This window comes from Marmota monax, unplaced genomic scaffold (genome assembly GCF_021218885.2).
Source record: "Marmota monax isolate L192 unplaced genomic scaffold, Marmota_monax_Labrador192_F-V1.1 WCK01_AAM20220418_F8-fsc00001, whole genome shotgun sequence".
Classification (NCBI taxonomy): Eukaryota; Metazoa; Chordata; class Mammalia; order Rodentia; family Sciuridae; genus Marmota; species Marmota monax.
In genome coordinates, this window is record NW_026693777.1 from 15942429 (window position 1) to 15958727 (window position 16299).

Consider the following 16299-nt stretch of genomic DNA (forward strand, 5'->3'; position numbering starts at 1 on the left):
CAAAATACTCTTCTAAATGCCTTTTTAAACTAGAGCATTCATCCTACTTTCCAAACCTAAGATATTTACCCTCTGGCCTATTACAGAAACAGTTTGCTGACTCTGGTTGAAAGCCAATGGTTCTCAGCCCATCTGTATATTCACATTACCCAGACGGTTATACAAAAGGACCAATTCCAATACCATACCTAAACCAATTGGAATCTCTTGGGTATGGTCCAGGCATCAGTATTTTTTCATGTTTTTGATTTATTAATCAAAACAATCATGTATAGCAAAGTTTGAAAATTGCTGTCCCGGGGGAAGTGCTTTGGTCCTTCTGGATCCCATCAGATATGTCTTGGAGAGTGAAGGGAAAGCTCATCTTTCTCCATAAGTTAGCTGAGCAAATATCCAGGGATGTTTTCCCATCAGTCCTAAACCCCCTTTGTAAAATTTGACTAGTGGTCATGGGCCATAAGGTTTAATCAGTGCCTGCTCTTCTTTCGACTGCTTTAATTCTTCTTGATCCACGAATGAGGTAAATAAAAGGTCCCTTCCTCTGCCTCGCTCCTTTGCCATTTTCTGCTGTTCCTCCTTCCTGGCCTCTTCTTTTCTGTTCTCTTTCTGGAAAAGTACAAAGTGACAAGTTGGGCATACCAACTGCTGAGAGAAGCAAGGTGGCTCAAGGACGGTGGGATCAGAAAAGGACATTTGGTTATTTTAGTGGAAGGAGGGTTCTGCCTGCAGGCATTCTGGAAAATGCCACTTTGCCTTTTGGGCTGCCCAGGGAAGATAAAAGTTCATGAAGCTCTACTGTGGTTGGCATTTGCGGTTTCTGCTCAGCATCCCCAGGCACTGTTCCTGAAGGAGGTGTACTGATGGCTGGTGGAAACTGACAGGAGTGGGAGAAGAACTGAAATAGACATTTTTAGTGATAGGTCAGACCTTCATCATCCCTCTCCTGAATGACTGACTGACTGCAAGGGGTTCCTACCGGATCTCTGCAATCCCATCTCAACCCACCTCCATTGTTATCGATTACCTGTCACATTGCCACCAAAGTAAACTTTACAAAAGAAAATCCCATTGTGTTTGTTTCCCACTAGAAATCTCACCATGATTCCGCATCACTGGTTGGATACAATTCAAATGCTTTAGCAGGGTCATGAGGTTCCTCTGGTCCCCAGTCACTACTTCAGCTTCATCCCCTTCCTGTCACCCACAGGTCTTATTAAGTCACTTTGAATTTTCTTGATGGCAATTTCAAATGTCTAGAACATTCTTTCTACCTTTCTGCTTTACTAATGCTTAACTGCATTGACTCCTTGAAGAATCAGACCAGTCTTTAGGTCCTTTAAGAAGCTTTCCTAGAGCTGAGCACAGTGGCACATGCCTGAAATCTCAGCACCGCCGGAGGCTAAGGCAGGAGGATTGTGAGTTCAAAGCCAGCCACAGAAACTTAGTGAGGCCCTAAGTAACGCAGTGAGACCCGGTATCTAAAAAAATATGAAAAAGGGGCTGGGGATATAGCTCAGTGTTTGAGTGCCCTGGGTTCAATCCCGGGTACCAAAAAAAAAAAAAAAAAAAAAACGCTTTCCTAGACTTTCCTCATAAAGTTTTGCTGATTGCTCATTCATTCATTTATCTAATATTTTATTGGGAGTTTTCTAAACTGCTAGTACTTATTAGGTTCCAGAGATCGGGAGATGGATAAAACACAATTCTTGGGGTTGAGGGTATAGCTCTATGGTAGAGTGCTTGCCTAATAAACTCATGACCCTGGGTTCCATCCTCAGCCCCATAAAAAAAAAAATGTTTTTTAATGATTGTTTTCCCTCAAATATCTGTAGCCTAGTAAGATTTATATTAAAGAATTATGAACAAGACCTGTTATCAACACAAATAAAATATCCCAGAAGCACAATTACCATTGTGAAAGAAACCAACCCCATGTCCTGATTGTCCTTTAAAGAGACACAAATAAATCACTACTAAAAGATATACAGAGCATTAACCTTCTAAACTGAGCACCAAATGGTTGCCTTCCTAGGTGATCTGCACTCAGATCTCTGGCCCTTCTTGACATCATTCAGCTTTACCTTGCTGGAAATGCAGGAGCAGCCTCTATTTTGGCATTTGTTCTGCACTTCAGAGCCAGGCCTGCATGCTGTGGTGAAGTGACAGAAAACTTTTCGTTTAGCTGTTGGATAAAACTACAGTTGGGTTGACACAGTTATCAGTTATCAGCTGGTTTGGGGCTTGGTTATCAGGGCTTCTGAGCATTCAGCTTCTCCATGTATTTTCTGTGTATGATGCTGCCAGCAGGAAGGGGCTTCTCTCCAAAGGTGCCAGACTTGTGATTTTTTTTCACTTAGAGTCATGACCCCTTTGAGCTAAAAGGACAACAATACTTGTATGTACAACCGGCAGAACCTACTGCAGCTTGGTGACAAAGAGGAGGACTCTTAATAAGAGGAGATGGAGTTCACTGGAGCTGCTAAGGGGCCCTTAAACAGGGAGTAGTCTTGACCCTCAGGTGACCCCAGAGTAACTCAGGCTGCAGAGAGTAGTCCTAGGAGATCTGAATAACATTTTTGCTTTTCAAGTTTTTTTGTTTTCTATCCCTTTGCATCACAGGTCCTGGGAGACTTGGGCTAATGAAACCATTATCTGTTCATAAGCCCCAGGCATATACAGATTATCCTCCCAGCTTTTCTCTTTGTTATCATTTCATTCAAGGACAGAGAGTAAAGAGAAATAAAAGAAAAATGGGGAGGGGCAGGTTGTGAACTGTGACACTTTGATTTATGTAAATACACCAATATGGAGCAACAACAGAATAAAAGAGAGCTTGACCTTAGAGCATTAGTGAAGGGAACGTGTACCAAAGGGGAGAGAGGAAGGTTCAGCAAATGTCTTCATTCATCATTGCATTAGAACTCGTCAGGCACGTAATAACAAGAAAAGACATGGGGTGCCTCAATCTGAAAGCAGAAGTGTAGCTGGGTAAGGGAGAAGTGAAAGGCCACTGGGAACTGTGAGAGCTCTGTCACATGTCTCTGTTTTTATGTCTTCTATCTATGTAGTTCCTTGGAAGAATGGATTTCTCAGCTGCCTGGTTGATGTGGCAGATGCAAGATGGCCACCCATAGCTCCAGGGTAGCACTCACAGTTCCAGCTCCATGAAGAAAGAGACAGATTGATTCAATTAATTCCTTTCAGTCTCAGTTCCATAGTTGTAGAGTAGCATCTCTGTTCTAGCAAGAATGAGACATCTGTGGTTTCAATCAACTGGCATTAGAATAGAACCACATTATATAACCATGGCTCCAAGGAATTAACCCATCCAAATAGATAGGAAAGGAGCCAGGAACTACTGTAAGCTGGAAAGAGGATGTCTGACAGAGGTCACTGTTAGTATGAATAAAAATATTTGCTGGGGGCTGTGGCACACACCTCTAATCCCAGCAACTCAGGAGGCTGAGAAGGAGGATCACAAGTTCAAGGCCAGCCTCAGCAACTTAGTGAGAACCTGTCTCAAAATAAAAAATAAAAAAAAAGGGATAGGGATGTACCTCAGTGGAAAAGCAACCTTGAGTTCAATCCCCCCAAAAAAAGAAAGAAAAGAAAAGAAAAATAAAATTTGATGTAAGAGAAGAAGAAAGTCAAGGCCAGGGAACATGGGGAAAATGATAACCTCTTAATACCAGTTGGGTGTACCATTATTTGACCCCACATAAAAATTCCAAATGTATTTCTCATTTCTCCCCATATATTTCCAGTAGACTTTTTCAACTGGTTTCCCTTACTCTTTAAACAATGTGCTATGTAAATTCCTATTTCTTTGATTATTCTGGGTCCTTCACTAGGAAAACCCTTCCCCTTATATTTTACCTATCCAAATAGTCCTCAATGATAGGTCAGCTCTGTCTCCACTTGTTCATGAACCTCTTTCAATTCTGACAAAATTTATTAATTAATTTCACTTTCATCAAATAAACTTTTCCAACTAGATGACCATAGTCCTTAAAGTCAAAGGCCATGTTGTCCACTTTCCGTCCTTCATGATGCTGGGGAGCACAGGCATTCAATAAGTACTTTCATTTCAGTAGAGAGCTTAAAATTTGTGTATCAGAAGTATCATATATATGTATATGTACATATGATTCACATATATAATTATCATATATGTCAGGAACATATATTCCCTCATGACATTTCCAATTTCATTTATGAATTTAGAAATTCCAAGCATGAATATAACAAGCTAACTGTGGTGATAGGAGAAAACTTAAATATAATACAAAAAAAGAAGGGTACAATTAATTATCTAAAAGAAAGGTTTCATGTCATTGATCAAAAGTACCTAGTTTTTAAAATGATTTGAAATAAAAATAACAGACTAATTTTTATAAGGGATAAATGTATATAAATGAGTGAGCCAATATGAACATTTCTTATGATTAAATCACCATTTTGATGATTGACTTATAATATATTGGAAATTGAACTCCAGGGAAAACAATAATAAGTAATGAGCTAGTTAAATATCATGCTTGGACTGGGTGCAGTGGTGTACATCTGTAATTCCAGAGACAAGGACACTGAAGCAGGAGGATTGCAACTTTGAGGTCAGCCTCAGCAATTTACCGAGACCCTCAAAAACTTAGTGAGACCCTGTCTCAAACTAAAAATGATTTTTAAAAGGACTGGGGATGTAGCTCAGTGGTAGAGCAATCCTGGGTTCAATTCCCAGTAGCAAAAGTAAATAAAATAATATTGTGGTTGATACTAGAGAGTGAAAAATCCTAGATCCAGGAATTTGTAAGCATTTTTCCAGCATTTGAGTTGAAAGTTTTAACATCTCTTCCCTAAAATGCTTATGTTAATTTTATTAGGAGGAACAAGATATAATTCCTTTTTAGACCGATTGAGACTATTTACAAGGATGATAAAAATCAATCAAGTAGACCAATGAACTTACAGAGGAAAGGGATGTGTTCAAAGATACCCAGTACTAATTCATTTAATTTCCTTAAAATGAAGCAAAATGCTTTTAAATTAAATTGTGGTATACAGTAATAATTCAGCATGTAACTTCAGTTTCATGAAGGTTGATATAATTTATAACATCCCAGTAGATATTTGTTAAACACCAAGTACATACTTAGCCTCTGTATTGTACCTAAAAGCTATAGAAGTAGTACAAGTTGCACATTTATACCTTCAAGGTCCAAAATCCAAAATGCTCCAAAATCCAAAAGCTTTTTGAGCACCAACATGACACCACAAGTGGAAAATTCCACACCTGACTTCATATAACAGGACTTAGTCAAAACATAGGCTCAAAACAAACAAAACCCACAGGCTCACTAAAAATATTGTATATAATTACCTTCAGGCTATGTGTATAAATTATGTATGAAACATAAATGAATTTTGTGTTTAGACTTAGATCCCAACTCAAAATATCTCATTGTGTATATATGGATATTCCAAAAATCAAAAATTCAAAACACTTTTGGTCCCAAAGATTTTGGGTACCGGATATTCAATTTATACTCTAAAACCTTGGTAATTCAAATCCTTGGGAAATTAATTTTTCTGTAAATCCTAGTTTTCAGGGAAGAAAGAAAGAGAGAGAGAGAGAGAGAGAGAGAGAGAGAGAGAGAGAGAGAGAGAGAGAGAGAGAAATTTTGATATTTATTTTTTTTTAGTTTTCGGCGGACACAACATCCACACACATGCCAGGCGAGTGCGCTACCGCTTGAGCCACATCCCCAGCCCAACTTGTAACTTTTAAAATGACAATATTAATGCCTTTCTTCTTTTATTCAATAGAATAATGTAAATATGATGTACTTTTCTTGAGGACTTTTGTTTTGACAATTAATTATTTTGTTATCTTTTTTACATGGATCCTATTGATATGTGCCATCAGTTTAGTATCACCTTAGGGGAGCAAGGAGGGGACAACATCTTAGAATAGTCGCATATGATGTTACAAATAAAAATAGTAAATATTTATTCATAAAATTATACTTTCTCTAGTGTCACAATCAAAGTTTGATCCTGGGCACTCTTCACAATCAGAGTAGAAATATTTAGACTCACCTTTGACCACTAGCAATTATGCAGCAATCATGGTGATTACAAGCATCATAATGATGCAGCCATCATGGTGATGCAGGTGGTCATGGTGATGCAGCCATCAGAGTGATGTAGTGATGCAGGCGTCATGGTGTTGCAAACAATCATAGTGTAAAAATAATGGTAATGAGCCATTGTGATGATGTGGGCATCATGGTGATGCAGGTAGTCATAGGGATATAGGCATCATGGTGATACAGCCATCATGGTGATGCAGACAACATTTGATGCAGCCATCATGGTAATGTAAGCATCTTGGTGATGCAGGCATCATGGCAACTCACTGATTTCCATTCTCTGTGTTAGGAATCTTGCTCTACATAGCACCTCTCATTTTTTCTGTATAATTCCAAGATATACTAAAGAATCTTGAGGTTTCTTCTGCATTTACTACTGCTTAACCTAGATGTGTTGATATTTCTTATTAAATCTTTTTAAAATGTGTTCAGCAGCTTTCGATTAAAGTAAAAGACATCCTTAGTCAAATTTTAGCCCAACATCCCCTAGTTTGAAAATTCTGTTTGAACAACCAACAATAAAAAATTAAAAAAAAAAGAAAGAAAATTCTGTGCTGTCTTCCCAGATGTTTGGCAGTTTCTTCTGCTTTCACCTACATTTCTTCTGCTTGATGTTGACAATAATTTGCTGTGGAATTGTGTGTGTGTGTGTGTGTGTGTGTGTGATCTTCCACAGATTCCCAACATAGAGCTCCCCAAATCCTTTAGTTAGAGGTTCTAGGGAATCTTTTGCTCTAATATTTGATTTTTGACCCTGGTTCCTAACACAGAGCTCCTAAGACCCACGTCTTTTCCCAGGTGATAAAAGCATCTTTTGTTCCAATAAGGTGACTCATGATAAGCTCCTGCATGGGAGTTAGTTAGCAGAAAGACCAGCCCATGATTAGAGGTTGGGAACTTTCAGTCCCACCCCACATCCTCCATGGAGAGGAGAGGGGCTGGAAATACAGTTAGTAATGTTTCATGCCTAAATAATGAAGCCTCCATAAAAAAAAAAAAAAAACCAAAAGTATGTGATGCAGAATTTCCAGATTCATGAATATATCCACATGCTGGAAGGGTGGTGCATCCCAACTCCATGGGACAGAAACACTGCATTTGGGACCCTTTCAAACCTTGTCCTCTATGTCTCTTCATCTTACTCTTCATTTATATCCTTCAAAATATTTTTTTGTAATAAATTGGCAATTTTCTGTTTTCCTGGGTTCTGTGAGCCACTGTAGCAAACCTCAGGAGGGAATCATGGGAACCTCTGATTTATAGTCCAGTGGGATAGAAGTTGTGGGTATGCTGAGGCCCACTGCTTGCAGTGAGTGTCTGAAATGGGAAGAGGGGAGCAACTATGTGAAACTGAACTTTCAGCCTGGGGGATCTGATGCTGTTTCCAGGTAGATAGTGTCAGAACTAAGTTAAAGTGCATGATGCTCGGGTGATGTCAGAGAATTTCTTGGTGTGGGGAATATGGGTTACATATCTGTTGTCAGAAGAGATGAGTTGACAACAGTTTGGGTGTAGAGCAGGAGAAAGATGATGTATTTTTTCTTTATGCATTTCCATTGCAAGCCTCCATCCAGTGTAATCTTTGAAGTCCTTTTAAGCAACACTTAAAGTCAAGTCAACCCTGGATGGTTCCATGAACAAGCACCCCAACTGAAAGGGTGATTTTATGACTGGCACCCTTACACACACCTAACTTCCCTGTGCACAGGCCATTGGAAACTCCTCAGTGTTCATGTCTTTGCTTGATGGCTTGCACACATTTTGTGACATCACTTTAAAAAATGTGTCTCAATTCCCAGATGTAATGAATGGAGCTGTATCTTTACATTCCATTTAAATTGGGGGAGGTCCAGTTTTTATCCTGACTTTTCAGAACTGTCAAGGTGTCTGCCTAGAGTTGGTTCTTATTTTTTTCAGAGCCCATAGTCATGTTCTGGTGCCTTTTCTAGGGTCTGTCTAGAGTCCCCCACCGCTTACTCCCTGGTTCTAGTTTGGAAAGATCTCTGAATGACTGGTTTTCAACAGTTGTCAATCTGGGAAGGTCAAAAGTGAATTCCTTCCTTTGTGCATCAGAACCTGGGTCTCCTGAACCAAAGAAACTGCTCCAACACTTTGCCGGCCTTCCATATCCACCCCTTGCTCATCCAGCGTCATCAGTTTTTGGTTCTCTACTTCTTCATTGACATCAGCGTATAAACATAGCATTATTGCTTCATCTTAAGTAAAGTTTTTGTCTTGACCTATCCACTTTTCCTCCCATCCACTATTGCATTTGTCAGCTTGCCTTTCTAACTGTGAAAAAGTTGTCTTTATTCACTGTCTCTGATTTCTCTTTGCCCTTTTGGAAAGTTTGGGGGTTTTTTCTACAAATAATCTCTAAGTTACAGAAGAATCACAAGTACAGGGCAAAGAATTTCCTTTTCCCTGAATCATTTGAGAAGATGTGAAAAGATGCCTTATCACCTCCAAAAACTTTCATGTGCCTTTCCCTACAAGTGAAAACATTTTTCTACACAATCATAATGCAGTCATTAGAATCAGAAAATTAACACCGATACGTTACTACCTTCTAATTCTGAGACCCTGTTTAAGTATTGCAAATCTTCCCAGTACTGTCCCTGTTAGCAAAAGGATTCAGTTCAGAATTATGTGTTACATTTAATTATCCTGTCTGACAGTCCCATGTCAGTGTCATGACTCTGACATTTTTGAAGATTATAGTCCATTTATTTTGTAAAATGTCACTCAGTTTGGATTTCTGTGGTATTTCTCTATAATTAAATTCAGGAAACAAAACTTTGGTGTTAATATAGAACCAGTGGGTATTCAGAGTATTTTATCAGTGGAATGTGGTTTCAGATAGGTACTTGCTAGTGTTATTAATTTTTATTATTTGACTGCAGTGGTTTCTTCTAGAATTCTATCCATGGACCCAATGGGGAACCCAGGTTAATCACTTTTTATTTAAGAGATTAGTAATCATGGAGAAAGAAGATGGAGACTTGAATTAGGGAGTTGCAGTAGAAACAATAGTGAGGGGCCAAATTTGAGGTATTTTTAGAGGAAGAGTCAACAGGACAGAAAAGGTTTTCTAGAGTTTTGGGGGAAATCCCAATGGAAGAACTAGGCCTAGGAATATAAAAGATGACTATGTGCAAAATGTTAGCAGGAATAGGTAGAAAGCAAGAGATCTGTTAGGGAAAATATTGCTGTGAGTTATTGTAAGATAAAGTGTGAGGATGATAGCCCAGGTTAGAAAGGAGGAGTGTTCATAAAGATGAAGTCAGGAACACTGAGACTCACAGCAGGCTGCTTCTGAGCCAAAACCTGGGCAAACACTGATCTGACAAAGCCTAAGCTTCACATATTCAAGATGATCATATTTTACTCATGTTGTTGTACAGATTAAACTGGATATTGTATGTGATGTGGTTTGCACAGTTCTGACACATAGCAAGGGCTACGAATATTATAATTATTCCAGTTACTACTAGGATTCTGACATTCTGACAATGGTCCTGTGGACCATCATCCACAGGAGGTTGCAATCTAGTCACAGAAACAAGATAAAACACATAATATGCTTTGAGAAGCAAACTATTCAGAATTCAGTTGTTCAAATAGAAGAGACTCAAATTACTTATTTGGCACAGGATAGTGTTTTCTGTGGAATGAAAGGGGATTTCAAAAATTCACACCACATCTTTGCATATGAGTGCTACAAATGAGTAGGAATAGACAACGCTGGATCTCTCCTTAGCAGGAGAGTTTTCGAAATTACTATTTTACAGTCTCTGCTGCTTACCGGCTAAGCTGCTATGTGGTACAATAATGAGTATTGCTAAGACATGAAATAAAGTGGTCATGATTCAGTCTGAAAGTCTGACCTTTGCTTTCATTCAGAGGAGCTAACACAAAAATAGACTATTTCCTTTCATTTTGCTATGATAGCATTTTGTAAAGGTGCAAAACAAATTTCAGTTTCAACCTTTGAAACAAGCCACACTTTTGAGATGTCTACATATAACAGTACAGTAGTTTATATGCAGATAGTTGTGGCTTAAGGCAAAAATATCAGGGTTCAAGTTCTTTTTCTGACATGTGCTTTGCTGTATGCCATTGAACAACTCAAGTTTTCATCTATAAAAGGTGGATAATTCCTTCAGAATTGTTGTGAGATACAAGAGAAAATTTAACTCAATTTCTAAAACAAAATACAATAAACTTTTTTTTTTAATGCTGCAATGTCCTAAAGAACAAGCATAATTTTTGCACCAATATACTATATTAGACTGAATAGTTTCCCCTCAAATTCAGGCCCACCCAGAATCTTAGAATGTGAAATTATTTGAAAATAAGGAATTTGTAGATATAGTCAAGTCAAGAGAGGGTCACACTGGATTAGGGTGGACCCTAATGCAATGACTGATGAGATGGGAAATTTGCACAGACGAGAATAACAGGTATAGACAGAGGAGCCCAGGAGAAAATGCCATGTGAAGACCAAGACAAAGACTGGAGTGACAGTGCTACAAATGGTTTGCACAGTTGCTGGCAACCAGGTGCTAGGAGAGAGGCCTGGAACAGATTCTCCTGCAGTCTCTTAATAGGGACCAGCTCTACTGACACCTTGGTTTCTAGTACTAGGAGAGAACCAATGTTTTGTTGTTTTAAGCCACTAAGGTTTTGGTGATCTGTTCAGATAACCAGAGGAAATTAATACCCATAACAATACCTATGCCTCATTGCATCAGTGAGGTAGGCTAATTCCATGGTAGTAAGAAATTGTCCCCTGCCTCCATTCATTGGAGCTTATAATAGCAAAGATATACATCTCAGTCCTACCTCAGATCAAAAGAGAAAATTTAATCCAATGTTAGGAACAAGGTAAGTTATGATTATAGAGCCACTGTGAGATCTTAAAAAAAACCGATCTGCTGCTGCTCCCCTACCATGTCACATTTATCAAGAACTCTGGCATCTGAGCACCTTCTAACAGGAACAGTGCCTTTGTGCATTCTGTGCGAATGGGAACAGAAAATCCAAAACTTTAAAGATTTATAGGATGAGAGGATGAAACTGATTTTCACGCTCAACCAGGAAATAGTAAAACTGACCTTCCTTTAAGCAATGAGAGGTCTAATCAACTTAGTCCTAGGCAAGGAACAAAATTCAAGGGTGTGGCCACTATGCTACTCCTTGAAACCTCTGAATCAATGAAGGGCTTTCCTAGTTAACTATTTCAGTTGGACAAAGTGGCAAAGGAAAAAGGATATGACAAATTATACATGGACTCCTGAGGCTTCTGCCCCAAATCCTTCTATGGCAATTCTACTCACATCTCATTGGCTAGAGCAAGTCATGAGTGACATGGCCAACTGAGGTCATTGTAGAGATTTGTATACCCCACCCCTTGGGAGGGGCAGTGAATATTTTTAGCAATAATATATCTACCTAATTCTTCCAGAGGATTATGCTTTCAGAAGTAGCTTTGGGACACTTATAGAAGAACAGTGGTGTTATTCTCATGTGGAAAAGTCTTTTGGAGTGATGCTCAGAGCAAGTGTATTATGTCATAAAGAAATTGACTCTTGACCCCCACATGGCATTTTTCTGATTGGTCACCTGACTCACCCCCTGATATGTTAGTTTCTCAAAATTAAATCTATCCCCTTAAGTAGTGAAAATTTGCCACTGCCAAAGGAAGGTACTACAGACAACTCCTGACAACAAGCTGTGAAAGTGTGAGAAAGGATAGCATTACCCAAATCAGTGACAGTCTACCAATGAAGCATCCCTCAAAGGTACAAGGCTTGGCTGAAGTCATAGGTGTCATATTGCAATATGTATATATACTCCTGCACTCTGTAACCTTCTGTTTGTGTGTTCAGATGATTCACACATACTCATATATGCCTCCTGGTGTGTTCAGTTGAAGAGGGGGCGTCAACAGCCTCTGCAGCACCATTTCTGAAGCAGAGAATCACAGCTACAGAAAGATAACAAGAGCTAGCTTGTGTGGAACTCTTACTAAATGACTTGTATGGATTATCTCATTTATTTAATCCTTGCAATCAGGGATGGGACTAGAGTGGCACAAATGAGGTATGTTGGGTATACAGTTGAAGCCAACTTGCCCTCTCAGGGCTGGACCAGTGCAGGGTTGATACCAGCATGACCCGGACAGTGAGTGCCTCCTTCACTTTTGGGCCCTAAGTGACCCTCTCACCTAACCCTAGCCCCAATATCTATTCGTGGTAATCCTTTGCAGTCAACATCATTGACTCCCTTACTATGGAGGTTGAATGTCTGCTGCACTTGCACACTAGTGGTGGAATGAGGATTGGAGCCAAGCCATTAGACCCCAGAGCTGGGCCTTGACTGCACCAAACTGCCCCCACAGTTCTGGTTATTTCTCTTTTCCCTCCAGGTCTCCAAGGCAGCTGCAGACTTGATGGCCTACTGTGAGGCTCATGCCAAGGAAGATCCCCTGCTGACACCTGTCCCGGCCTCAGAAAATCCATTTCGGGAGAAGAAGTTCTTCTGCGCCATCCTTTAAAGTCTCCAGGAGGAGGCTGAAGAGCCTCAGGGCTCCCGGGACATTGCCGTAGAGTTTCTAGCAAAGTGGGCACCTTTCTTGTCCACAACATTTAAGGAGAGGGAGGAGAACCATCCTGGAAACTCCAGGCTGTGCATGTTTAATGAACTGGTCCCCTTGATGAGAATGAAAGCGGATCCTGACTTAAAAGAGATCTGATTCTGCAGACCTGCCTGGAGGAGGGAATGTATAAAAATAAAATTGGTGTCACTTCTTTTCTGCTACCCTCCCCCAAGCCCTTACGTTTCTGCTTCATATTTAAAATATATATATAAATGTTAAAACAGACAGCTGTACTAAGCTGTGTATGACCTTCTCGGAATGAATATTGTCATTAGAATTCCCTTTGATAAACCGAGTTGTCCAGTGTAGCCGCAGTTCGGTTTAATGGCATCGATGTTTAGTCTTTGTGCCTTTTTCTGTTTTCCTTCTCTCCTCCACACACCCCTCCCCTTAGAGTAGTATGAAGATAAGGCTGGACTTCTCTGTAAGACTGAACTCCAAGAATGAGCACCCAAAATGTCTAGGGAGATGTTCCTTGTGGTATATTCTCATGGTAATAACAACAACAAAAAGCCGGTTGTCTGTGTTCTCTTATCACTATTCCTAATATTTGTACATGATAGCTTTGATTCTGCAAGTAAACCATGTGTTGTGACTGGTGCTTTCTTATCTTTGTGACAATTTTTGAGTAATATTGCATGAAAACATCCCTATGTTACATCCATTCAGAAGTTTTGTTGTTTTACTATAAAGTTAGGAAAAGAAATGAGAGAGAGAGAGAAAGAGAAGATGCTGAGGAGGAGAAACCTCAGTCTTCTGAAAATTGACATTACTTCAGAGCCTTAGCCATGCCTAAAATACCTCCTAGTGAACAGTGGAACAAGCGCCTCTGTAATATATTTTTCAGAATCCAAAGCGTTTTGATTTATCCAGGATCCAGGGCAGCACAGATACCCCAAGCAGCACCGTGAGGGATTCACTATGAGTTGGAAGGTGCTTTTACTAGAGGGTGAGCGTTTCCTCTTCTCCTGAATTATAAAAATTCCAGACTGAAAGAATGCTTTTTGCATGCTTAACAAGAAATCCATGGCCCTCCTTCATTAAAGTATCAGAAATGAGCCAAGAGCTCCACAGAGGGTGATCCTTTCTCGAAACACCAGCCTTTCACCCACCAGGGAGAAGGACCCTGAAGCCCACTCTTTGTGCAGCAGGCATGGTCCCCAGAGCTGGTTCCACCAGGAAAGGGTCTGGCTCTTTTTTCCACTGTGCTGGTTTTCAATTTTCACTAAGTTTTCAAAGAAACCTTTGTTTTTGGTTCTCTACCTTGTTTGTTAAAGTCTCTAAGTCTTTATTTACAACTTCCTTGCAGCTAGAGCTCCCTCTTTGCAAGATAAGATATTGGGAGTGATTTTTCATTGCTGCTGTAGTTCCATCAGTAATGACAGACCCTGGAAGCCTCTGTCACTTTTTTTTTTTTTTTTCTGTGTCATTCCCAGCCAGAGAGGGCCTCTCTTACATCGTGTATGCTTCCAAGTCCCAAAAGATCATTAATTCCAAAATAGTTATTCTCCTCTCTTTCCTCACCATTCTCCTATTTAAAAAAAAAAAAAAATTACTAAGAGGGAGAAAAAAGAAGATAAAAATACCACACCAAGGATTGAAACAGACTTGGTAAACATTTTCGCTAGCTCCTTTCTGGGCATGCTAGTAAAAGAATTAAAATGTCCAATTAAAGCTTATGCCTGGGATGGGAAGAAGAGGATACTGAAATATTCACAAAATGAATGAACCTATTTCTGTAACTAGAAACTTCTGATCAAATCTTGGGATTTTATTATAGTCAGTGGGATTCCAATGAAGATTGAAAAGTGAAAAAAAAATCTGGCAGAGTGTTTATTGAACTGCAGTATTATACAATGAGATTAGGGGTACTGTGAAATCAGCTAAAACTGAATCACACTTTTAAGGCAAGCTAAAATGTGAATTGAAGATATAGTTATATGAAAACAACTGAGCAAAGCACTCTTTGGGGGTGTTGGAAGCATCATTAGAAGGCCCAGATCATTTCCACAATCCATACCAGTTCTTTCTCTAAGAAGGACTCTTGTTATTTCCATGTAAATTTAGATCTTTGGAGCAATTAAAATTTCTAGGAAGCACCTTAGTATAGATCTGGCAATGAAAAGTTAAGGAGGTTCCAAACTATATGTGACTGTGCCTATAAAAGGAGAGAGAAGGCAGAAAATACATAGCGTCTGAAATTAAGTTTAAGGAAAATGTTTCGGCTTTTTTCATAATTTCATGTCTTTATGTAGTTATAATACCAGAACCTTTATATGAGTTTTGGTTTATTGGTATTTGTATTTATTAAGGGGAAATTAGTTTTTTGATTACATAGGGCCTCTAAAGAGCTTAATTCCTTTAGAAATTCAACAATCATTTTCACCAGCATAATTTTATCTTAAGGATAATAGAAAAATTCAGCTTAATTATTTAAGGCCCTAATTTCTATCTACCTGTATAATAAAGAAATCTTCCATGGAATTAGTTCATAAATACTAATAGTAGACTTCATGTTTAGAATGCAAGCTCTCTAAAAGAAAAAAAAAACAATTTGCATCATTCTCAATACTAACTCCAGTTTAAATTTTGATATTTTATTTGAAATGAAGTACTATTTAATTTAAATCAAAGATTTAAAATAAATGCTTTGATCTGAGTCTGATTCTGCTAGTAATATTGGAAAGAGATTGCCTAACAAGAAAAAAATCCAACAATAAAAAAATTTCTCCATACACTCATATTCATGTAAGGAATTCTGAGAAAATCAAGTATGCTCTCTTAGAGGGGTTTTATTTATTTTTTCTTAATATTTGCTTCTAGCTGCTCCTGGAAATGGTGGATTGTTACATATACATTACTGTTTCATAGCCCAAGGATTGTTCACATTTTTTCCTACATAAGATCTATAGAATGTGTCATTCAAAGAGAGGGAAATACAGAAGTGTTAAAACAGGAAAACCTGAATGTGATGTGTACATTTTCATCCCACATTGACAATGTATTTGTTTTAATAAATGGAATTTTCAGATTCATTTCATTTGGAGTCAATTTCATTGTGAAGGTCTGAGGGCCACCTTCCCATCGATCGATTCCTGGTTAATTTAAAAAGGAAATACAGATGATAAGGAAATACAAATCCATTAATTTGCCTTCTTTGTTAACATAGGTCCTAAAGAAGGGAAAACTCACCTGGGACTCCTTAAAAGCCTTGTTCTCTACATCTTAGAGCCACTGGGAACAAAGAAAGATGGGGGTGGGGAAAGAGTCCAGGACTCTGGCAGGCTGGACCATGCACACAGATGAGCTCTGGGTATACCAAGAGAGATATCTTTCCTTTATTATTATTTTTTTTAACAAAAAGTGCTATACTCTGTAAACTACCCATTAATTAAAAGGTGTACTGGAGAAGATAAATCCTTAAGACTGTAGCAGCAACTCCTGGAAGATCTTCTTGGTCCAGAAAAACCTTCCTAATGTCCCTCAAAT

At 38.9% G+C, this 16299-nt stretch overlaps 1 protein-coding gene across 4 annotated transcripts in view; it reads left to right on the forward strand.

Annotated features, from left to right (window-relative positions):
* Gng2 (G protein subunit gamma 2) overlaps positions 1-15845 on the forward strand; it is a 119261-nt gene extending 103416 nt beyond the window's left edge. For all 4 annotated transcript variants that reach the window (XM_046461384.2, XM_058584534.1, XM_058584533.1 and 1 more), the window contains one exon: positions 12580-15845. In XM_046461384.2, coding sequence (XP_046317340.1) covers positions 12580-12708 — 129 coding nt within the window. In that variant the 3' untranslated portion in view covers positions 12709-15845. The remainder of the gene's footprint in view (positions 1-12579) is intronic.
* Positions 15846-16299: the final 454 nt, after the last annotated feature.